General features: G+C 51.3%; 3 protein-coding genes across 5 annotated transcripts in view; all 3 read right to left on the bottom strand.

Moving 5' to 3' along the window:
* Positions 1-179, bottom strand: part of VCP (valosin containing protein) — a 29,156-nt gene extending 28,977 nt beyond the window's left edge. The window contains exon 1 of the mRNA XM_053407925.1: positions 5-179. Coding sequence (XP_053263900.1) covers positions 5-21 — 17 coding nt within the window. The 5' untranslated portion in view covers positions 22-179. The remainder of the gene's footprint in view (positions 1-4) is intronic.
* A 2,469-nt stretch (positions 180-2,648) lies between these two features.
* Positions 2,649-15,202, bottom strand: FANCG (FA complementation group G). Of its 2 annotated transcripts, none has more exons than XM_053408234.1 (14): positions 15,076-15,202; positions 13,446-13,536; positions 12,132-12,263; positions 11,643-11,836; positions 10,815-10,971; positions 9,975-10,105; positions 8,918-9,064; positions 8,056-8,219; positions 6,868-6,934; positions 5,558-5,910; positions 4,921-4,961; positions 4,347-4,517; positions 3,866-3,989; positions 2,649-3,556 (listed from the first exon to the last, which is right to left on the bottom strand). In XM_053408234.1, the coding sequence occupies exons 1-14, from the start codon at positions 15,145-15,147 to the stop codon at positions 3,445-3,447; spliced, it is 1,956 nt and encodes a 651-aa protein (XP_053264209.1). In that variant the 5' UTR covers positions 15,148-15,202; the 3' UTR covers positions 2,649-3,444. The 2 variants fall into 2 exon arrangements, with proteins under 2 accessions (XP_053264209.1, XP_053264210.1); XM_053408235.1 differs by having other exon boundaries at positions 10,848-10,971.
* Positions 15,203-17,128: 1,926 nt separating this feature from the next.
* PIGO (phosphatidylinositol glycan anchor biosynthesis class O) overlaps positions 17,129-22,496 on the bottom strand; it is a 110,852-nt gene continuing 105,484 nt past the window's right edge. For both annotated transcript variants that reach the window (XM_053408517.1, XM_053408516.1), the window contains exon 11: positions 17,129-21,308. In XM_053408517.1, coding sequence (XP_053264492.1) covers positions 21,179-21,308 — 130 coding nt within the window. In that variant the 3' untranslated portion in view covers positions 17,129-21,178. The remainder of the gene's footprint in view (positions 21,309-22,496) is intronic.

The raw sequence follows: 22,496 nt of genomic DNA, 5'->3' as shown, positions 1-22,496 counted from the left end.
TCACTCGGCTCCCGAGGCCATGGCGGCAAGGCTCGGCTGCAGCGGTCTCGAAGGGTGGCTGGGCCTGGGCGCCGCGCTCGCTCTCTGCTGGCTCTCTCCTCGCTCGCTCGCTCGCTTTCCCCTCACGGATCAACGCCGACTCATCGGGAGTGACGCTCCGCCCGGCGTGCTAGGCCGCGCTCTGCCTGGCAACAGGTGCCGCGGCGGCCAATCGGAAAAAAGGAAACCGGCCCCGCTCGGCCAATCCGCAGGAGGGGCGGGAAAAAAGCCGCAAAGCTGCCGGACCCGGAGGTTTGAGGAAGGGAGGAGGGGTCATCCGGGTAGCGCATTCCGTCGGGGACGGGCGGACCAATCGGAAAAATCCCTCGATGCGAAAGGGAGGGGGGAATAAAGGGGGGAGCGCCGCCCGGATTCCTTTTCTGCCTGGCAACGCAGCGCGGATTGGGTGGAGCCCCGAGAGCGACGGTCGCGCTGCAGCCAGTCGCAACGTGACAAGTAGATGATTGGCGTGGCGGGGCAGCCAATGGGAGAGCGCGCGCCCCGCGGACTCTGCGCAGGCTCGGTGCGGAGCTGCGTGGCCCCGGAAGGGGATTTCCCGCCCTCGGCTTGCTGGGGCGCGTGACGTCATAAAGGGGAAGGCGGGGCTGGGAAAGAGGGCTTCTGAGGATGTGCAGAGCGCGCCGCAGGGAGAGGCGCTGCTGCTGGGCGGGCGGGGCTGCTTTGGCGCAGGGAGGCCAGGAGGGGAGGCTCGGAGCTGCGGCAGAGAAGCCGGGAGCGGCTCTCTCTCCTGCGCGCTCACCTGCTGCAGCCACAGCGACGCGGCGTCTCCCCCACGCCAAGGTTTCTGCTGCCGCTGCGTGGGATCCTAGAACCACAGGGTCGCAGAGGGTTATCTGGCCCAGCCCCCTGCAATGCAGGAATCCCAGCTAAGGCGTCTCTGGCAGATGGCTGTCCAACCTCTGCTTTAAAAATGTCCACCACCTTCAGAGGCAGCCCGTTCCACCGTTGTTGTTGATCCCCCCCATAAAAATTTATTTAGAATATACTAAAAAACTAACCTAAATAAAATCAGAGAAAGGAAAATGCAGAGTCCTTTCTTAAATACAGTGGTACCTCAGGTTAAGAACTTAATTCTTAACCTGAAACTGTTCTTAACCTGAAGCACCACTTTAGCTAATGGGGCCTCCTGCTGCTGCCACACAGCCGGAGCACGATTTCTGTTCTCATCCCGAAGCAAAGTTCTTAACCTGAGGTAATAATTCTGGGTTAGCGGAGTCTGTAACCTGAAGCGTCTGTAACCCAAGGTACCACTGTATAGTTCTTAACGCAAAAAGGGGTGGAGCCTTCCAGCTCTCACCTAGGAACTTCCCTTTCTTCCCCCAGTCTCCTACTCTGGGACTTCTTCCCTTCCCTGCCTCTCAGGGTCCTTCACCAACCGTCCATCACCTTGTGTGTATAATCCCAATAATGTCCCGGAGGAGAGGACACCATACAAAACAAAAGGAGAAAAAAATGAATATGGAATATAAAAAGGGGGGGGTAAAGGGGAAGGGGATAAAAAGGAATTCTGATTTTCTGTCTGTCAGTTACATAAAAAATATTCACCCTAAAATGACATCCTGCTGTTCTACCTTCTTCTAAGCAATAATTTCCCCAATCTTCAGACCCACATTCCTGCATTGCAGGGGGTTGGGCTGGATGACCCTTGAGGTCCCTTCCAACTCTACAGTTCTCTGATTCTATGAAATGTCTCAAATTTTCATTTCCACACAAAAAGTCTAAAAGGGGTTGTCTGATTATTAACAATAAATGACAACTCCCCCCCCCAATGAAACATAACAGCTCTGCTTCCAACCATTCCTCCATATGAAGGCTGCTACATCACTTCTGAAACGTAGCAGAGAGATGTGGGAAGAGTGAGGCCCTTTTCTGCATTCCCAGGGCCAGGGCCAACTGCTCTTTGGTCCCTCCAGTTAGAAGTTAGCAGGTAAAAGGTAAAGGGACCCCTGACCATTAGGTCCAGTCGTGGCGCTCATCTCGCTTTATTGGCCGAGGGAGCCGGCGTACAGCTTCCAAGTCGTGGCCAGCATGACTAAGCCGCTGCTGGCGAACCAGAGCAGCGCATGGAAACGCCGTTTACCTTCCTGCCGGAGCGGTACCTATTTATCTACTTGCACTTTTGATGTGCTTTCGAACTGCTAGGTGGGCAGGAGCAGGGACTGAGCAACAGAAGCTCACCCCATCACAGGGATTTGAACCGCTGACCTTCTGATCGGCAAGCCCTAGGCTCTGTGGTTTAGACCGCAGTGTCCCGCATGTTAGCAGGTAGATAGTCACTATTCATGAGAGGGAGAGTTGGTACTTTCAGTTTGAGTGACCCAACAGCTATCTTTCCAGGACTCCTAGGGCCTCATTCCCTCATGAGATGAAAAACACAGGATAGTATTCAACTAAATTTTACTCAAAATTAGACTCATCAAGATTTAACGAAAAAGACTTCAATTGGGTCCATTTACCCAGAGTACTACATTACTGAATACCACTCACAGCAGGCATTGCTTCAGACTTCATCCCCTCCACGGCCCTCTTCAAATAATTTAGAACTAAAGATTTCACAAGAGACATTTTGATAATCAAGAGATGAGTCATTAAAAAGAAATACAGGCTTTATAAATTCTTAAGTACCCTCTATGATGATCAGGCAAATGGAAGAAAATAGCTTATCCAACACATCTTTCAAAAGGGGAGCTGCGGGGGGAAGCAAACCTCTGTGTCACCCAACATCTTTTGGGCCGCCCCAAAACAGCTTGGAAAGAAGCTACCCAGAATCAGATGAACAGGAAAGCCGACAATTGTGCCCACAGACCAAAATGGAGACACCACAAACCCATCTGTGTGCTGTTACCACATGGTGCTATGTTTGCAATTCTCTCTCTCGTAAATGCCAAGCAACATGACTGATGGAGCCCTGGGCATAAAGGATAAGCACAAAGGAAGAGGCAGCAAGAGGACAGAGCTAGGCTTGCTTCTACCTCAGGAATGGATTGTTTTGTTGCCAGTTAAGAAAGCGCCCCCTCCCCACCCCTTCCTCCCAAATCTGCAGCAAAGAAAAGAGCAACTGGAGATTTTCACAATAGTGTGGGGCTTTGTTTTACAAATACCTGGACTAGAGTCACCCCTCTTTGCTTGCTTCCTCCATCCACTAAGGACATAATCTCAAAAATAACTGAATCATACAGGAGCAAAGACATGGAGCTTCTGCAAAACCCCCACATCCTTTCCACTAGGACGAGGGTCACTGTCATCACTTGTCTTTGGTGACTGCAACTGAAACATTCCCCTTCCCAAAGCGGAGCCCTGGAAAATCCGCTGAGGAAGTTGCTTGGAAGAAGGACTGGGCAAGGGCAGAGGAGAGGAGAGGCAGTGGCAGCAGCAGCTCCTCCTCTAGGGTCCCTGGCTGCTCCCCACAAGGAAGCTTCCCACATTCTTGGCGAGGGATTCTGTGTGAGGAAACTTTGTCTGCCTCAGGCATGGCTGCAGGTATATCGGGAAGGATCTGAAACGTAAGGAGGGAGGGGAGAAATCGGTGTCAGTGGTTGCTAAAGCAGAGGTGGGCAGGTTACGATGACCGAGGGTAGGAGGAGAGCATGGTCTATGGTGACCAGTGCCGAGGGCAAGAGGGAAGAGATGCCCAAAGTGTTGCAAGCAGCCAAGAAACCAAGGCCCTCCCTGCAGCCTGAGCATCGTTGGCCAGGTGTATGTATGGGTGGAAAGTCGCAGCAGATGGCCTCCTCCCACATCCAATACTGCACTCCCTCATCCTCTGTTCAGGGGGCAGGGACAGGATTCAGCAGCATGCACACACCTTTCTGCCTCTTCCTCCAAGCCTGCAGCGTTCACGTGGAGCTTCTGCCAGTGGGCAGCTGCCTCCTGCCTTCGGTCCAGCTTCCAGAGGGTGTGCGTAAGGTACAAGTTAGCAGAGGGCCTGTCTGTAAAGCACAAAGGAAGCAGCATGACCAGAGCTGGCCTCAGGGCCGCTGGGGACCCCAGGAGAAGCCCTCCCCACACTGGATCTTGCTGAGTGGCCCCATCTCGCCCACCCCCTTGGTCTACACCCTCCCCTCCACCAGGGGCAAAAAGGGCCTGCATTTAGTCTGCCTCAAAGAGCTCCAAATTCTGTCTCCTACTATACAGAAGTTACCTAAGCATACATCTAAATACTTACTCTGCATAATTTATTTTGCATGCTCTGAAAATACTCGAGCCTCCCCACCCACTCCTTTAACCACTAGACTGACTGGAGGCCAGGCCCCTCCCATAGGTAGAGGATTCCTGGCTGTGGGTACCTGGACAGACAAGCAAGCTGTGCTGGAAATCCGCCAAAGCCTCTTTATTCCGCCCTAGATGCAGGAACTGGATCCCTCGTCCAGTCAGGGCCAGCTGCCTGATTTGGGGAAGCACCTTTGCTTCTGACAGCCCCATCTGCTCTGCCTCCTTTCCAGTGCTGCTATTGCTGCCTGGTAGAGAAAGAAGACAGTTGCCCTTGGGTTTTGCTCTCCCAGCCATGAGCCAGAGAGGTCAACAGAAACAAAGCCAATTCTCTGGCCCTGTTCTCTCCCTGCCCGCTACCCTTTCTGCAGAGTCTACTCTTGTTCCCAAATGCGGGGGGGGGGGGGGTCAAGAGAAAGAAAATGGAAGCAGAAACCTCTCGTGCCAAGTGGCTGGACTTGTGATATCACACAAGGACCAGTCTGGACTCATGGATGATTAAATGAGAGGTGAGGACTCTCCTAAACCATTCCCACCTTGGGCAGCAGTGGGCTAGCTCTAGCCCTACAAAAGGGCTTTCCCCAGCTCCAGAAATCACTCCAGCCAAGAGGAAGGCAGACAGAAACTGGCGGTAAGCATCCCGATCCATACCTGTGGTCACAAAATGAACTCTCAGAAGATCATTAAGACACCTGTTGGGGAAGGAGCAAAGCACAATCATCTTAGGGCTCTCAGATGAAAGCCAGAGTCAAGAGAATTTGAGGAGCTATTCAGGTTATCTACTCAGTTTTCCTGACAGAAGGGGGAACTAGCACCTATGGGCATGCTGGCGGGTTTCGGCCTGCATGCAACCAGACCACACAAGCACAGACACTGGACCCTGGGGCCGGCTTCTCATTTCAAGGCTGCAAAGAGAAGCTCAGGGGTGGAGGCAGGATTTTCAACACTCTTTGCAGCTCCTCAGCAGACTCCATGGCAAGCAGAACCAAACAAGGAGGCATGCAGTTGTTCCTTTGAGCTGCGGGATCTGGGGTCCTGGGGCAGAACACGGATGTTTTAAGTACCAAGGTAGACACAGCCTTCCTTAATGGGACACATCCATGAATATCCAGGGAAAGTCCCTGGACAAGCAGGATGAGGGCTGCATCTAAGGCGCCATCCTGTCTCACAAGGCCAGTTCCCTTCGAACGGCTGCAAGAGAATGCTCTCCTAGCATCCAGTTAAGGGACGGACAGGACGAGGCACTCAGAACCATCTTCCCTGGATCACAAACCAGGAGCCCGATTACCTGCTCAAGTGGCTTATGGCTTCCTTGGCTTCTCCTAGCCCAGCCCATGCCAAGCCCTGGATCAAATAGGCCGCTGCTCGCCAAAGGACGCAGAGCAGGCTTTCCCTCTTCCGCTTCATGAGGCTGGCAGCAGAATTTGTCAGTGAGGACCCAGCAGGCCCCGGGAGGTCCTCTGCAGCCCACAAGTCCAGCTCAATTTGCAGCCTCTCGGGGATCAGTCCACTCATCCGGGTTGCCACCTCTTCACACACTGCAATGGCATCTCGATGCCTGGCCAGCTCTTCCAGGGCAGAGGCGGCCTCTAAGAAGACCTCGGGGATCCTGGGCAAGGCCAGCTCACCACACAGAGACACCTGCAGAGGAGGAGGAGGAGGAGGGCCCCACCCAAGGATCAGAAGGTGCTGGGTTCACAACAAGGAACACAGCACAGGCAGTAGAGCAAACACTGCTTGAGAGCCAAGAATGCTAGAGAAATTGGGCAGGCGCGGGTGCAAATGTATCAGGCCACCATCAGCTGCTGAAGCCAAAATGGAAGCCAGGATAGCAACTGATACATGAGAAAGACTGGTGGTGGTGGTGGGGAATCCCTCACTTCTTTATCATTACTGACAAGGGTCCTCCTTGGCTATGGCTGCCCCAGAAAGATGCTGGGATCACTGGGTGTATTTGGGCAAGTCAGCACTGACATACCCAGAGGGTTACTGTGAAAGGACACAAGATTAAGTCTTCAAAGTCATTTGCACACAAGGAGAAGCATCACCTCAAGGCTGAATGGCCACCATGACCTCCACGTGCCCTTGAAGACTGAAAAACATTGCACTCATCTCCCTGGGACGCCTCTGGCACTGGCTTCCTGTTATCTTCGAGAGACTGTTCAAGATGCTGCTGCTGACCTTCAGAAGGCGGAATACCACCACCACCGCCCTCTGCCCCAGTAACTGAAATCTTCCTCTCGACAACTGCACACATGCAACACATTGGAAGAGCAAGGAGCATTACCAAGCCCTTGCAGATTAGGAAGCACAATTAAAAAAGCAAATGTAAAACAGTCTGTCAAGCTCCAGTTGGAGAACGATTTAAACCTTTAGCTGTATAAACCCCATACATTTATGCCAGGATTCGGGGGATGATTGCATTTATCGTGCTTCTTTATGGAGCTGTTTAAGTGGACTTCCATGCTACTTGCTACATTTGTGATTTGATTTATTGTTAGCCCATTCTCTGCTATTGTTGAGAGTGGGAGGCTTGCACATTCCTTCGCACAAAAACCAGTAGATGGCATGAAGATAAAATAGCTGCAAGGTGCCAACCTGGTGAAGAGGCCCTTCCTGGAACAGAGCCAAGAGGTCCAGGTAGTGCTCCACTGCCTCACTCACCCTGCAGGAGAAAAGAAAACAGTTTGCTTCCACGCCAAATCCAAGGTGCTCATATTAGTATTTAAAGCCTTAAATGACACCCCCCCTAATATCTGAAATACCCTCTCCCCCTCTTTAGCTTGACACCTGGCAGTTAAGGTGTTTTTGTTTGGGGTTGTTGTTTTTGCCATTTTTATACTGCTCTGGAATGGTTTTACTTGTTTTTATCATTGTGATTGTTTCATCTGTTTTTATAATTGAATACTGTATGGTTGTAACCTTCCCTGGGCCCTAATGGTGGATAAGGAATCTGATAAATAAATGAAAATAAACAACAGGAGCTGCAAGGACCTACAAGGACATCCCATGGGCCTCCTAAAGACAGCTCCCTGCCCTCATTCAAAGTGAGCTCATGAGCTGGTGAGCAATTTCCTTCCAGCCAGTGGCGTAGCGTGGGGGGTGCAGGGGGGGCCAGCCGCACCGGGCGCAACATCTGGGGGGGCGTGCTCGCCGCCTCCGGAGTCGCCGAAGAGCCTCGGGCGCAGGCTGTAGCAGAGCCCCATGTCTCGCGGAACCGACAAGCTGTGCGCGCGTCCGGGCTGAAGGCGTCCGGCAGGCAGCGGCTCTCAGCGCTCACTGCCGTCCCCGCGCATCAGGGCCGCGGAGGGCGCGCCAGGCAGCCCCTCCTCACAGCCCCACCGCTGCTGCAGCTGCTGGGCCATGTTGCATTTTCCTCGCCTTTCTGCCCTCCTCCTCCTCCGGGCAAGCGGCATCCTTTGGGCGGCAGCGCCAGCGGCAACTCGCCTCAGATCACCTGACACGGACCCGCCGCCGCCGCCGTGGCTACCTTACCGTAAATACCCCAGCCCAGGCAGCAGCAAGAAGCAGCTGGCAGCGGCGGCAGGTTAGGGGTTAGGGGGCGCAAATTACTTGCCTTGCCCTGGGTTAGGGGGCGCAAATTACTTGCCTTGCCCCGGGTGCTGACAACCCACGCTACGACGCTGCTTCCAGCAGGAGTCTCCTGTTAGTAATTTGAGATGCCTCAGGAAAGTTCTCCCTAGAGAAAACTGAAGCCAACAATTCCCTCCCCACCTCAAGTGAGCAAGCAGGGAGATTTATGTAACAGGAAGGGGGGGCACTCACCTCCCTGCCTGGAGGTTCCTTTGTGCCAGCAAATATTTCACATCTGACGGACAATTCTTGACAAAGAAGCTACTCAGTTGTGATGCGCAGGTGAGCAGCTCCATTTGGATCAGGAAACATGGACTGGCAAGCTCTGCCATTACCTGTGCAGGACCATCCAGAGCCTGAGGCAGGGAGAGGGGAGGAAATGGGAACATTGGTGATTTCAGAGGCAGAGCTAGCTGCTCCAGCACCCGGGGGCGGGCCTTGAGGGCGGGGCAAGCATCCCAGAGGGGCACCGCGGCGAGCATCTCGGGGCAAGACACCCATGGGGGGGGTGGAGCAAGCCGCCCATGACGACCTGCTTCTTGGGGGGGGGAGCCTGGGAGAGGGGGGCAACAGTGCAATGCCCACCCATGACTCCTAAGCCTCCCCCGAGCTGTCAAAACGAAGGGGGAAAGGCCGCAGGCAAGGCGGCACAGCTCTGCCCCTTCACCCGACGGCTCGGAGTAGGCTAGGGAGTCACAGGCAGGTGGGGTGCCGAATGTCACCCCCTTCACTGATGACACCTGGGGCAAAGGGCCCCCACTGCCCTCCTTCCTCCGCCCATGGGCATCAGACAGAGTGGAATAGTGCATCCAAGGAAAGATCTGCATTGGCTAACTCCTCCTGCCCTTCTTTATGAGCGGATATTGGACCTTGAGAAGGGCAGGCAGGTATCTACAGCGACCGGACAGACCTCCTGGTCAGTTGGCTCCCTCAGCTGTCAAGTAGGGAGGGGAGCAAGCCAGAAGCTCAGCCAGTTCTTCTCAGGCAGAGCAGTTGCAGTGCCAATGCAGCCCCTTGGCATCGCCATGCAGGGATAGGAAAACCTGAGACACACCTGATACAGCAGCACCAGGACCTCCAGCTCAGCCTCCAGAAGCCCCAGGTGGTGGTACAACAGGGATGCTTGGTACAGGGCAGGGAGGAATGTGAAATCCACCTGCAGGGCTCGTTTCAGGTACTGAATTGCCATCTGTGGCTTGTCCTGGAACACAGAGGAGCAGATGCAATATGAAGCGCCGAGATCCAAAGGTGCTTTGCTGTAACCTGGGGCATAAAACTACCTTCCAATAAACAAAGGTACGTAGCAGAACTCCCATAATTCTCTGCTTGTGCATTTGTTGTTCTAGAGATCTGTGAAAAGCTGGTTTCTGATCATAGTTTGAGGGTTAAGTCCACCCCCCCCATTGTATAATCGCAGAAATGCTTTTATTGCTTTTAGCGTTTGTACCTACTGTATTTCATCACGTTTTATCTCATTGCACACCAAGAGTGGTATTAGTAACCCTAATTTACTAAATACAATGTTTAACATTATTTATTAAAGGATATTTCACTAAAGTATTTCTCAATATTTTAACATCATTACTGCTTGGCAAGAAAACATTTGCAATGCCTATGTTTTATCTCAAGAATACTGCAGTATGAGAAATTCTACCCACCTGGTTCTTTTGAAGTATTGCCTTTTAGTTTAAAATTTTTAATTCTTATTTTTAACGCGCAGAATTTTAAGTGTTCTACCATGTATGCTTTTTATCACTATGAGTTGCTCTGAGATGTTTTTGTAATAAGTGACAAATGCATGTAATAAATACATAATTTTAGGCCTTTCCTGCTTAATAAGCCAAATTCCTATCTCTCTGGCATTAGCAGTGCTTAAAAGAAGCCCCAATAGGGGGGTGGCAAGGCAGAGCACCCCCTGGTAAGGGGGAAAGAGAACTTAGACCAACATGGCACTTTCTGCTGCGGCTCTCAGAACCGCTGGAGGCCCCACACTTCAGGGGCATATTGACACAGGTTTGCCCTAATAGCAACACTTTCCCCCTTTCCTTCCACGTGCTGCGTTCACAAGCTGTGCCACCCTGCCACCCTCTCCCCCCTCAATGCACCCATACCATTTTCAGGTTATAGCATCCCATTAAGGTGAAGATCTGGGCAAGGCGTCGCCTAGAACAGAGTCCCGTAGCAGCTGTTTGGAGAAGGGCAACAGCGGCAGGGAGATCACCGGCTTCCAGTTCCTGAACTCCTGGAACAGAGAGGAAAACCTGTTCCCACCTACTGAGTAGAATTTGACACAGAACTCCAGGAGCTGCATGACCAAAGCAGAACAGAGCGTGGTCCCCCATCTTTTGTTTGGTCTTGTATGTGATAACTGGGCTTACACAGAGCTGTAGGGTTTTTAAAAATATGACTTAAAGTTGCTATTACAGTTACTGAACATTAGCAGAAGCTCAACAGGAAGAACATTTAAACAACAAAATCAATTATATTGGAGGGTGCTGGGCTCTCCCTCACAGGAGGCTGAAAAGCCATCCGTTGGTGGGGAGGGGGTGCTCTAGAGCTCTGGTTTTCCCCCTCTGAAAAAGGGGTTGGTCTAGACTGCCTACAAGACCCCCCCCCCCCAATTATACAATTCTATTATCCAGACTTTGCTCCTGAGACAGAGTGGAAAGCAATTAATACAAGTCTATCTAACATCCGAGCCAGAAGAGCAACTGGGAGTGCTATAGCTTTGTTATAATCCGAAACCACATCCTCCTCCTCCTCTTTCTCAGAGGAAAGCATTTAATCTGCCTTGGCACACTCAATCCCTGACTCAAGTACCCTGCAGACGGACTGATTTTGCCTCCCTAGCAAGTGGCTTCCTGGCAGAAGCAACTGTAGCTGCCGAGGTGCGGGTCAAAAGAGAGAAGGCGTACAGAAGCAGCAGGCAGAGTGGGAAATCACAGCCCCACCTTGCAGAAAGGCAGCCGAAGTCCACAGGATGCCTTTCAACTCTTGGACACTCTGCACAAGGAGGGGGTCAGACTCTGCCATGTCAGGTGGCTGCCACATCTGGAGCAGGGAAAGGAACTTGTTCTGATGGCCATGGCAAGGAGGAGGCTTCAGGCTCTGAAAAAGGAATAACGGTTCACGGTCAAGAGTCCTGCGGCACTTTAAACACTAGCGAATTTCTTGGAAGAACAGAAGAGCAACTCTGCTGGATCAGACCCAAAGGGGGCAAACCTAGTCCAGCATCCTGTGACTGTCATGGCCAACCAGATGACTCTTCCGGAAAGCCCAAAAGCAGGACTCTCCCCATCTGTGCTCCCCTGTAGCTGGTCCTCAGAGGCATCCTGCCTCCAGGACTGGACGTGGTGCCATTCTCTACATGCCAGCCAGGCTGGCAGCAGGGAGAGTCAGAGGAGAGGCTGGAGCCAGAGGGGAATGCCTGCTTCAAACTATAGGCAGGCAACTGGGCTTACCAGGCAGAACTGCAGAAGCCCACCTGTCCTTTTGCTGTTCCTTTCCCAGCCCATGGCCCCTCAGGCTGGTTACTGGTGTGTGATTCAACCAGGGCCAATGAACCGTCAGCGCATGCCAGGTCTTTCATCAGAGCTCCTTGCAGTCCCACAATTTAAGCTGAATGGTCATGTAGAGGTTGATGAGAGGCCCAACTACCTGCTGCAGCACCGCAAGCTGCCATCCCATTTGCAAAGGGTGGGGAAAGCTTTCACTTAGGAGGGAAGAGCGAGCAATGCCTCAATACAGATGCTATGCAGCTCCAGGCTGCTGTTAGCTACCTTGGCGCCATTCAGAAGCTGAAAGAGGCCTTCCGCGGTTGCGAGACGGTTTGCTGCAAGCCACAGCACCCCCTGCAGGGCAGCCAATCGATGCAGAGGGGCCTGCAGTTCTTCAAGGGTATCATCCTGGAGCACCCTCTGCCAGCGGCCCTCTGAGCCAAGTCCTTGGCCAGACACTGCACACACCTCTAGAACTAGCAGAGACAGACAGAGGAAAACCTGCATGGATATAACTTTCAGTCAAAGGTGGGGTTGGGGAGAGAAGTGCTGCATCGTAGGATTCTTTGCACTTAGAGAAAGACCAGGCTCCATCCAGAGTTACAGGTGGATTTGGAACACCTGGGAGGAGAGGAAGAATCCCCTCCAACTCCGGCATCCCACTTCCTCAAAAAAACAGGGCCAGCAGCAAAAACATCCAGGTATGTATTTATTCATGACTTTGATTCTACCACCCATCATTTGGAGAGCATGTGGAGACATTTCTCTTACCCCTGCTCAGCCCATGATCTATCGCTCCCAATAGTTTCTCGCCAGAGTTGCTGGAGAGGCAGATATCAAACACCAGGGAATTGTAGAGGATAGCCAGCTCCAGTGGCAGAGCTGGGAGTGCAGCTGGAAGCCCTGCAAAACAAGAGGGAGAGAGAATTCAAAGATCAACCCTTCCATTCACCTGCAGAACTCACAGGTGGCCCCATGTCAATGGTCATTGGGGGTCAGCACCCAAGGGGTTTGCAGGATCCGAGCACCCAAAGTCAGGAAGGGCAGGCTGGTGCTTTCAGGTTCCAGACTTGGCAGCAGTGAGGTTAAGGAAGGATGGCCAGCCGGAGTTCAGGGAGTGAGAGTCTAGCTGTTCACACAAGACAGGAAGCCCATTCCACTCTGAAGCAAATGATGCAGCTCTTTTTGCTGAAGCTAAGTAGGTCTGGGCCTGGCCAGTGTTTGGATGGGAGACCACCTGGAACCGCCTTGATTCTCAAGGTGGAAGAAAAGCAAGAGATAAAGGGCTAGATAAGCAAATCATACTTTTCCTGTTGCCGTCACCTGGACGTTCCTCTCTTGAGAACTGAGACTGTGGGGAACCAATCCAGCTAGACTGAAACAAAAGCAGTCTCTACTACGCCAGCCATTTTTCAGCTTAATTTGTGGAGCGGGAGATTATTCACCACCCTCTCCAAGGCAAAAAAACCAGCCAGAAGCATGTGAAGAGACCAAAGCAGCAAGGAAATCCAGATTCCTTACAATCAGCTGGGCTGGCCCTGTTGGTGGTGCTGCCATTGGGGTTTCCTGTGACAGGGCCTTCTGGGTGGTGGTCCCCTATTTGTGCGATGCCCTCCCTCGTGAGGGTCATCAGTCTCCTTCACTATTAAATTCTAGGAGAAAGGGAGATTTTTTTTTAAAAAAAATCACTTTACCCTGGCATTTGATGGCTTAAAGTTGTATAACTGGCTACTCTGAAATTATTGGTTTGGGAGTAGGTGGTTGCTTTTTAAATGGTTTTAAGGAACACTGCTTTTCATTGGGTTGTATTTTTTAGAAGTTTTAATTGTATTGTTTTAGAATTGCCTGGTGGTCCTTTAGAGGATAGATTTTCAGGCTATAAATTGAACAAATAAATAAAACATGCAGAAGTAAACCAGGCTTAACCCCATATGGCTGCAAAGCCCTGCTGGCTTCGGTTTCATCAGGGAGACGTCAGCCCAGAACTTCACCAGGAGCTGCCCCACACTTGTGCCACAGAGGGGGCCTGGCTACTGCCCATTTTCCAGCCTACCAATAAAGGTGTTTTTTTTCCTGAACTGCTACCTTGGATCTTCTGCAGCAGCTTAGTGAAGGCGAGCTGGCACTCATGAGCCGTTTGTGTCACTGAACTGTCAGGACCTGGAGAACTTGTCACCTGCCGAGAAAAGAGGAGGAGGGAGCTTGAAGGGTCCAGAGGAGGTCAGAAACAACGGCCATGAACAGATTCTAGGACAGGAGCAAAGACACTTTACGGTAAGATGGGGCTCTCACAACAATAAAAAGTACAGTAGTACAACGACCATAAACAGATTCTAGGACAGAAACAAAGACACTTTACAATAACATCAAAAGTACATTAATACAGTCGTACCTCGGAAGTCTAACAGAATCCATTCCGGAAGTCCATTTGACTTCTAAAACGTTTGGAAACCAAGGCGCGGCTTCCAATTGGTTTCCGATTTCGCAGGCACGCCGGAAACAATAGCAGAAGCCACGCTGGACATTCAGCTTCCAAAAAAGTTCGAAAACCAGAACACTCACTTCTGGTTTTCGATCGTTTGGGAGCCGGAACGTTTGACTCCCAAGGCATTCGGGAGCCAAGGTACGACTGTACTTGTAAGATCTCACAAAGAACTAGCTGGACCACTAGAGAGACACTGTACCAGACTCTCTTTCTTCTGTAAGCCCAAGGGCTGTCTATTATTACTGATACTACTCCACCCTGAGAGTCTTTTTGGCACAATCGTGGGGTAAAAATGCTTTAATTAGTAAATGTATTTCCATCAGGTTAAAGCCAGAGCTTGGATCCGAGGGCCTAACTGCAGGCAAGGCAGCCCAACATCCAGCTGGGTAACATAAAACAATGTAGTTTAAAATGGGGGTGGGAGTAATAGGGTGGACTTTGCCTGCAGGTTGGCATGAATCTGCAAAAGCCATTGTCCTAAATGGCCATTGGGCCTCCTCTTCATACATTTTTACTGTATGATTACAAACCACCTTGACGCTTATTATCATCATCATTATCATCTAGTTATATACACACCACCCTTTTTCCTGGCGGGGACTCGATGCAGCTTACAGATAAAATATTCAATTTTATCAGCTAATGCTATATTTCTCAATTTCTCTTCCATGGTGTTTGTTTCATTGTTTTCTAAACTATATACAAAATTGATAGAAGCCTAGAGTTGGGAGGGACCCAAGGGTCATCTAGTCCAACCCCTTGCAATGCACGAATCTTTTTTAATAAGAGTATTAAAAATGAAAGTAATAATACAGTAAATTAAATGTAAACATTTCTTTTTAAAAAAGGTTTCAGTAATAATAATCAACTTATATTGTGTTTGTGGTGTTTCAGTAATAGCCAATATTATGATAAAAACACGGAGAAGGGATTGAAGCGCCGCCCCCCGAAAGGGCTTGTGGCCCCGAGTCCAGGAGGGGCCCCGCTCGTGCCCCGCAGCGGAGAGCGGCTCGCCCCCTCGGAGGGGGTGCTGCCAGGTGTTCTTGGACTACAACTCCCATCAGCCCCGGCCAGGAGGTCTAGGGTGCGGGGCTGAGGCTGCGCTCGCGGGGCCTGATGGGAATTGTAGTCCCAGGTCCTGAAGGGCCCCCCGCCTGCCGTAGCGGAGCAGCCGCTTTTCCTTCGCCCTCGGTCGGGCGTCGCTCAAGGGAGGCCGCCGGGAAGAGGTACCGTCCGCCAGCGCCGCGCCAGCCCGTCGTTCTCGCCCCGCCAGAGGCCCAAGCAGCTCCCGCCGCCAGCCATGGAGCAAGGCCTCGCCGCCGTCGCCGCTATGGAAACAGGCCCCACCCCCGCTGTTTCTATTGGCCGCGCTCAGCGCGCTGGCGGCTCCCATTGGGCGAGCGGACGGGTTGCCGTGACGCTAAATCGCGGGCGGCAAAATTGAACAGGGACGGCTACGGCACCCGAGATGGCCCATAAAGCTCTCGAAGAGCGGGACGATCCGAAGTCTCTAAGGCCGCCTGCTGTCTCGTTGCGCGGCTGCCCAGGCGCCGCCGGTTCGATCCCCGGCAGCTCCAGTTCCGGGGACCTCGTGTCATTTTCATTATATTCCCCCCTTTTCTCCCAAAGAGCTCAAAGTGGTGCGCATGATTCTCCAACCTCCCCCTTTAACCCCCAAAACTGCCCTGTGAGGCTGAGAGGCAGTGGCTGGCCCAAGTTCACCCAGTGAGCTCCATGGCCAAGTGGCAGGATTTGAACCCTGGCTTCCCGGGTCCCAGCAGTCGGGCACTCGCACCTCAGCTTGCAGGAATGGGAGAAATGTCCCCCGAAAGCTGCCGCCAGTCCAGGTGCTGAAGGAATAGCAGGGAAATGCAGTTTTCTAGGTGGAGGTTCTAAGCCAGAAACTCAGAAGCAGAATGGGGAGCAGAGTGATGAGAGATCAGCATTAAGCCAAACTCCCTCACCTTTCCAAGAGTCGCAGCTCAAATTAAACAGCACAGAAAGATCCTCACACAGAAGCTGGCCACTCTGAGAACAGGATTCTGGGCTAAGCGGGCTCCCTTTGGCCTGATGCAGCTTCAGTGCTTTTCTGGTGTTCTCAGTTCTATATCTGCTATGGGGAACCCCGGAAGAACCCTGAAGCAGAATCAGGCCAAAGGGAACCTGCTTAGCCCAGAATCCTCTTCTCCCAGCAAGCCAACCAGATGCTCATTATGGGAATCCCACAAACAGGATCTGCATGCAGCAGTGGAGCTCTCCCCACATGTTGCTTTGTTCTGAGGCAGGAGGGCTTTCCTTCTTCTTCTTCTTCTTCTTCTTATTATTATTATTATTATTATCATCATCTTTTATAATAATAAGTTATTACTTATACCCCACACATCCAGTTTTCCCAGCCCCTACAGTTTTAAACACCTACCAAGAACATAATTTCTTATCCACCTTCACCATGAAGACCCAGGGCTGGTTACAGCAATATAGAAACAAATTAAATCAGATCAAACCAATTACAGTCAAGAGAATAAGGTGAGATATCTCAGTATGTACAGGCGTCAAGGCCAGACTAAAGTGGTACATCTTCCGCAGGCGACAGAAACCATACAATGAAGGTGCAAGATGGACCTCTGTGGGGATCCTGCAGTTTAGAAGCTGCCACTCCCTGAACTCCTGAGGACGGTGGAGCTGCCAAGGTTGCCCTCTTGGCTTATCTCAACGCCCAAGAGGGTGTCTGCAGAGAAGGTGATCTTTCAGATATTTCAGGCCTAAGTTTGGTAGGGATCCACCCCACTCGATGTGGTCAGCACCTGCAGCACCACACACCACCCACAGCAGGAGCGGGAAGCGTGGCCTTCCCGTTTTGGGGCTCCCAGGATTGGCAACAATTAGAAGATGGCAGGAGCTGGAGTCCAGCTACTGACTGGTCAGGCAACCCACCCTAAAGTAAGGACTGCAGGAGCAACAAGGTTCAGAGCTGGTTGCAAAAAGGGAACGCTGGCAGAAGATGGCACTGCCCACTTTGAGAGGTGCCTTGACTTACAAGTAATAAGACAGTTGTTGCAGACTCAGGGGGGCAAATAAAACTTACCTTTTCCACCCCAGCATGTTCCTTCCTTTGGCCCCTGCGCACCCAATCCTCCAACACAGTTTAGTCTCAGGCTCACTTGCAGCCCCCCCCCCAATTCATCGGCCCCTCTATCATCACTAGAATGCGCACGCAACCTTCCTTCCTCCCCACCCGGGTACAGATCTTTGTTTACTTCAACAAAGAGGCAATTTTCCATCGTTTGGGATCAGACATTTTATTTACAGCAGTTTTAGAGCCAGCCCTGGCACACGTCTCCCCTTTCAACCTTGTGCACCGAAAACCCTTTTCTTAAAAAAAACTTCCAACACCTACTTTTGACCCTCCCCAAAGGAAGTTAACAGGATGACTATTCAGCATAAAAGGACCAACGCAGAACTACTTGCTCGTGGGTTTTGGTTTCATATTGCAGAAACAAAAAAGAAGCTGCAGAGTTATTCTATGCAAAGCCACTCCTTTTCTTGGTCTTCCCATAAAACATACCCTCAGAGGTAGGCCAGGGCATACCCAGTTTTGCACGTCAGGATAGAGAGGCACATAAGGTGAAAACACTTGCCCTAGGCAATAATGGTTCCAGCGGGGAGAGACTACAGACCATGGTCTGGTCTCCCTCAGAGGCAGGAGCAGGCCAAATAAAGGCACTGGAGGGTTTATCACTACTCTCAGTCTTCTGCTACCCTTCCAGATCTGAGAACTCTAGTATGGATGGCACCTGCTAGGAATCTATAAAGTGACCATGTGCAGGATGGGCAGGAATAAGCCCACCTCCAGCTCAGAACTAGCGATGCCCCTGGTCTGAGCCACAGAAGCTCCGGCAACCTGCTAAGTGTGATTTGTACATATCTATGGGGAGGACAAAACCCACAGGGCTGGCTATTTGTGGGTGCTTCCTTAACACTAGAATACACCAGAGCATTTTACAGAGAAGGATTCTGTGGCATGTAGCAGCAGAATTGCAGGTAGAAAGTCCCCAGGTCCTCTAAGGGAGAATTATCTATATACTATGAAACAAACATCAGAAAATCCAGGATATAAAAACACAGGAGCATTTCTCTTTTGCTTTTATAGCCCAAGAAAGAACACAGGCCCTGACTGATGGTTTCAAACGTTTGAACGTAATTCCTTCCCATTTGAAAAGCAGCACTTCTGATTTTGAAGCCCAGATTTTCTGACATAATACTTCATAGTAAAAGCAACTGTCCCTTAGGAGACTGAGTTTCAAGATCTCAATCTGGTTCCTCCAACTTGCAGCTCACAGTTCCCTCTAACAGTAGATGAAGCAGGCCGTCACCTGGGGAAATTCTGGCTCTTTGAGTGCAATGTAAGGAAAACCTGGCTGCCAGATCAGGCCAAAGGGAGCCCATCTAGAGCCCTTGCCTATTGTGATGCCTCAGCAAGTGGTATTCAGAGGCATTTACTGCCCCAATCCTGGAGGTAGTGAGTCATAACGAGTATAACCACTGAAACTCTTTGTACGACTTCTGTTCTTTTTAAGCAAAAGCCAGCAGTGCTAACCTTGAGTAATTTCAAACCAAACAGCTGTGAAATCATGGATGGAGAAGGATGCTGACGAGAGCAGCAAATCATGTTTAATGAGCCTGGATCTGCCCCTGCATGGAAATGGTGGGTACTAAACTTCAGAGCAAGTGCTCAGAACTGACAAACTGGGGCTACTTAGGGGACACTTAAGAATACTGACTGATCAGGGATTGCAAGGAAGCAGGCATGTGATATTTGAAGCTAAGCCCCAAACATCTGCAAAACGGCAAGAGATGCCAGGAAGAAACCTCTTGGATTGTGCCGAGTTTGGGGCAGAAAAATGTACTGGCTTGGCTTCTCGGGTTCTCAGGACCAGATCCCCGTGTCTCAGGGAAGCTTCAGCTAATGAGGATTTTTAAGGCACCAATTCTGTGTAGAGGGGGAGAAGCAGCAAACGCACCTGGACTGGCAGGCAAGGCTGAAAGTCTCACTAGCATTGCTTTACTGGGCAGAGAGAATGCATAGAGTTTGAGGGGGCTGGAGAAGGTCAGGCCCCCCACCAGCCCCACCTGTTTGCCTGCAGCAGCCCCAACATAAAGAATGTCAACCACAAGCCTTTGCAACCACCTCATGGAAGTCGTTCCCTGTGCACTGTGTAAGCTGGCCATAAAAATGAATGTATCTACCATGACACAAGAACACAGAAGCACAGCAGCATTAGGGTCACTCCCGTGGCTCAAATACCCTGGAGCAGCCGAGAAAACTGACAATGAAAACAAACATCAGAGGAAGGTGTTGACATTGGGAGTTGCGTCCTCCGTTTTCCAAGGTATGGTAAGGCAGAGCAAAACAAAGATCAGGGATGTCTTAGCACGGCCAAATCTTGCAGCGTTCAGTGGTACAACTGCTCAGCTGCTTCCAGGCACCTGTCCATTCCACATCCACTGTGACGAGTTCCCTGGGCTGAGGCTGCTGCGACACCATCCATCCATCCATCACAAGATCCAGCAGGCCAAGTGGTCCCCGCTTGAGCAGCCTCACATGCTCAATGCAAAGCTGACTCCTTGAAGGCATTGCAGAAAAATAAAAATGGGACTCCGGGCGCAATTCCCCTCTTCCCATGCAGATCCTCTGAAAGCAGCCCCACCAACCCACATCTTTGAAAGGCATCCCATCTCTGTTTTAGCCAAAGCAAGACCCAACAACCTTCTCAAGGGAGACAAAGCAGCAGAGCAGGAATCCAGCAGCCAAGTCCTTGACAGAACATGGATTCTGAAGCAACAAACAGCAAGTCAGAGCATATTCATTTGATGACTCCTTTACTAACAAGCCCAAAGGGAGGAAGAGATGCAGCCAAGGATAAAGAGGGCGTCTCTTGCGTCCTCCTCCTGAGCACACAGCAGGTTCAGGCTAATTGTGGCTGGAAATGGCTCTCCCCAGACCTTTCCTTCAAGGAAGGGACCTTTGGGCTTGATGCTCCAGAGCAGCCAGTGAGGCCCAGAACGAGGGGTCTGTCCCCAAAGGAGGAGGAGAAGCAGGGAGGTGGGTTCTGGCACCATGAGGAAGTGGTGCGGAGTTACACAGAACACTACTGCAGGCATAAAAGCAGGGGTGGGGAGGCAGGCTGTGGCTCAGTGGGACAGGCACATGCTTCGCATGCAGTAGGTGTGGGATCTTCAGGTAGCAGACACGGGCAGAAGTGATGAGGAAGGATGATCTACCTGAGGCCGGGAAAGCGTGTCTGTCTGAGCAGACTACACTGCCTTGGATGGACTGAGCAGCTTCCTTTGTAGCAAAGTCAGCGCAGGAAACTACCAGAACACCCAGCCAGAGGCTGCCAAGCGGCCATGCCAAATTTTACCTAGTGGAGAACTGGAACTCCAATTTTTTTTCTTCAAAAGGCCAGATCCAGAAATCTGGAACTCAAAACACAACCAAGTCTCAGCGACGAAATGAGACTTAGGCTTCAGCACCAAAAAGTTGAGGTTCTTCAAAAACGCTGGGTCCCGAAAGAACTTCTGGCCACTGCTGGGGGCCACCCAGGTGCCTGCAACCAAGAAGGGTGTTCTGTTCCTGTTGGAGCCTTGGTTCTTGAAGGAGAAGAAACGTTTCTGCACCGACAGGGCTTTGAGCAAAAACCACAGACCGATCAAGCCTTTCTGAAGGTGCTACCAGCCACCAGTTAGAAATAGCAGCGGCATTTATTCCTCAAAGAGCAGTCAAAGCAAGACCTTCCTCTGGTTGGCAAAGAATCTGTTGGCAGTCAGCTCGGAGGGTGCTTTTTCCTGGTCCAGAATCTGGCCTCTCCAGCTCTGGGCATGGATTTCCCTTTCTGCCATTCCCAAGAAGTGCCCACAGCGTCACCCCCACCCCCACCCCATGTGCAGCTGCTCCAGTCCCACGAAGGAACTAAGGAGAAGCAAGGAAGTCACCCGCAAGGGTGATGCCCACAGATCTGGATCTCAGCCGCACACGGCCGTAAGTGTTCTCTTTGGAAACAAGGGGCAGCTGCCTCTGCATTTCTTCCCCCCACTCAGAGAACAAAAGGGCCACTCCCCAGTGTTTCACTGGCGACCCACAAGCTGTGAGTGGCAAGTGAAATCAGGGCGTCTCTTTGGAGCGTGGGAAGGCTCTTTCTGCAAAACAAAAGACCCGGCAACCGCCACCAAGCTGAGCCCACTGAGTTGTGGGCAGCGCGAGAATCTCCCCAAGGCTCTCTCTGCGGTTGCGGGGGGGGGGGGGCACTGCCAGAAGGTCCCTCTTCCTCTCGTGCTACCTGGACTGAGCAAGGATGAGCTGCTTGAACCACAGGCTGACGGCGCAGTCCACCCGCATCACCAGGCCGATGCCCAGCAGGAGGAAGACGCTGCTCACCATGAAGCCCAGAGCTTCAAAGAGGAACCTGGAAGCAGAACAGAAGCCCCGGGTGAGGAAAGTACCGCAAAGGCTCCACAGGAGGTGCTCTGCATGCGAGAGGCCCCAAATTTAACCCTTGAGGGAAGAGGGGCACACTGGGGGGGGGGGGAAGCTAGTGAAGACACTACAGGGGCAACTGGCCTAACTCAGGGGCAAGTCAACTACTCATTTCTGTGCTGGGCGGTAGGGCTAGGCCAGGGGTCTGCAACCTTTAAGACAAAAAGAGCCACTTGGACCCGTTTCCGAAGAAAAAAAAACTGGGAGCCGCAAAACTCGTCATTATAAAAATAACTTTTTTGTCACTTTTTATTATTTCTTTGTTTGACCCCTCAGAATTACTCCTCCTCATAGAAATAAACATTAAATTAACAAGTTACCTTTTTGTGTGTGTGTGTTCTTCACTCCCCTTCAAAACAGTGACCAGCGTACATGCCCCTTACAATGTAGTGGGTGGGCGGGAAGGTGACGTCAGGACGGTGCGTGACTAACACACGCACCGCCCCCATGCGACGTCACAGCCAGTACAGCGCCCGCCACAGTGGGAAGTGTCGGGGCGCACAATGCGCCTCCTCCCCTCGCTAGTATCCGCCCTGGAGCCACAGCAAAGGTGTAAAAGAGCCACATGCAGCTCTGGAGCCGCGGGTTGCAGACCCCTGGCCTAGGCGATATATGGTCCAAAACCACTTTGAAGTCCATATCATGATACCGGTTTCATAATTTTTGACCTGGCAATATATTGCAAATCATGATGTGTGCATGTGCTATGCAAAAATCACAATGTGGGAAAAACCCTGAAGCCGGCCAATGAGTCTCCCGATTCCTGCAGCCCCCGTTAACTGCCAGGTCAGCGCTTTCTCTTTCTGAATAGTATTGAATGGAAGAATCTTGTATTGTTTTTGTCATTGTCTCTGTTTTGTCTTTTTCCTTTTCTTCTGTTTGTTTCATTATATATATATATATATATATATATATGTAGAGATGTAAGGTTATTAAGTCTGATATTATTACTATTCTGTAGTGGTTATTAATGCATGTGTCTGTTATCTATGTATTTATTTGTATATTTGAAATAAAAAAAAATACAAAAGACAGAGAGAGAGAGAGAGCGCAGCCTACAGCTGACAGAACTCTGACCAGCCATTTCCCACCCAGCCTTGCAACTCTGCCCGGCAGC

This window comes from Podarcis raffonei, chromosome 11, assembly GCF_027172205.1.
Source record: "Podarcis raffonei isolate rPodRaf1 chromosome 11, rPodRaf1.pri, whole genome shotgun sequence".
Lineage (NCBI taxonomy): Eukaryota > Metazoa > Chordata > Lepidosauria > Squamata > Lacertidae > Podarcis > Podarcis raffonei.
Note: the sequence above shows the minus strand (reverse complement) of the source record. Positions and strands in the feature narration are given on the sequence as shown.

Excerpts from the sequence above, each read along its gene's own strand:
- FANCG (XM_053408234.1), bottom strand. The coding sequence starts at position 15,147 with ATGGCTGGCGGCGGGAGCTGCTTGGGCCTCTGGCGGGGCGAGAACGAC. Across the intron at positions 6,935-8,055 it reads AGGAACCTCCAGGCAGGGAG|GGTGAGTGAGGCAGTGGAGC; the intron begins GTGAGTGCCCCC and ends TTTCTCCTGCAG. Across the intron at positions 4,962-5,557 it reads GCCATAAGCCACTTGAGCAG|GTGTCTTAATGATCTTCTGA; the intron begins GTAATCGGGCTC and ends CTTCCCCAACAG.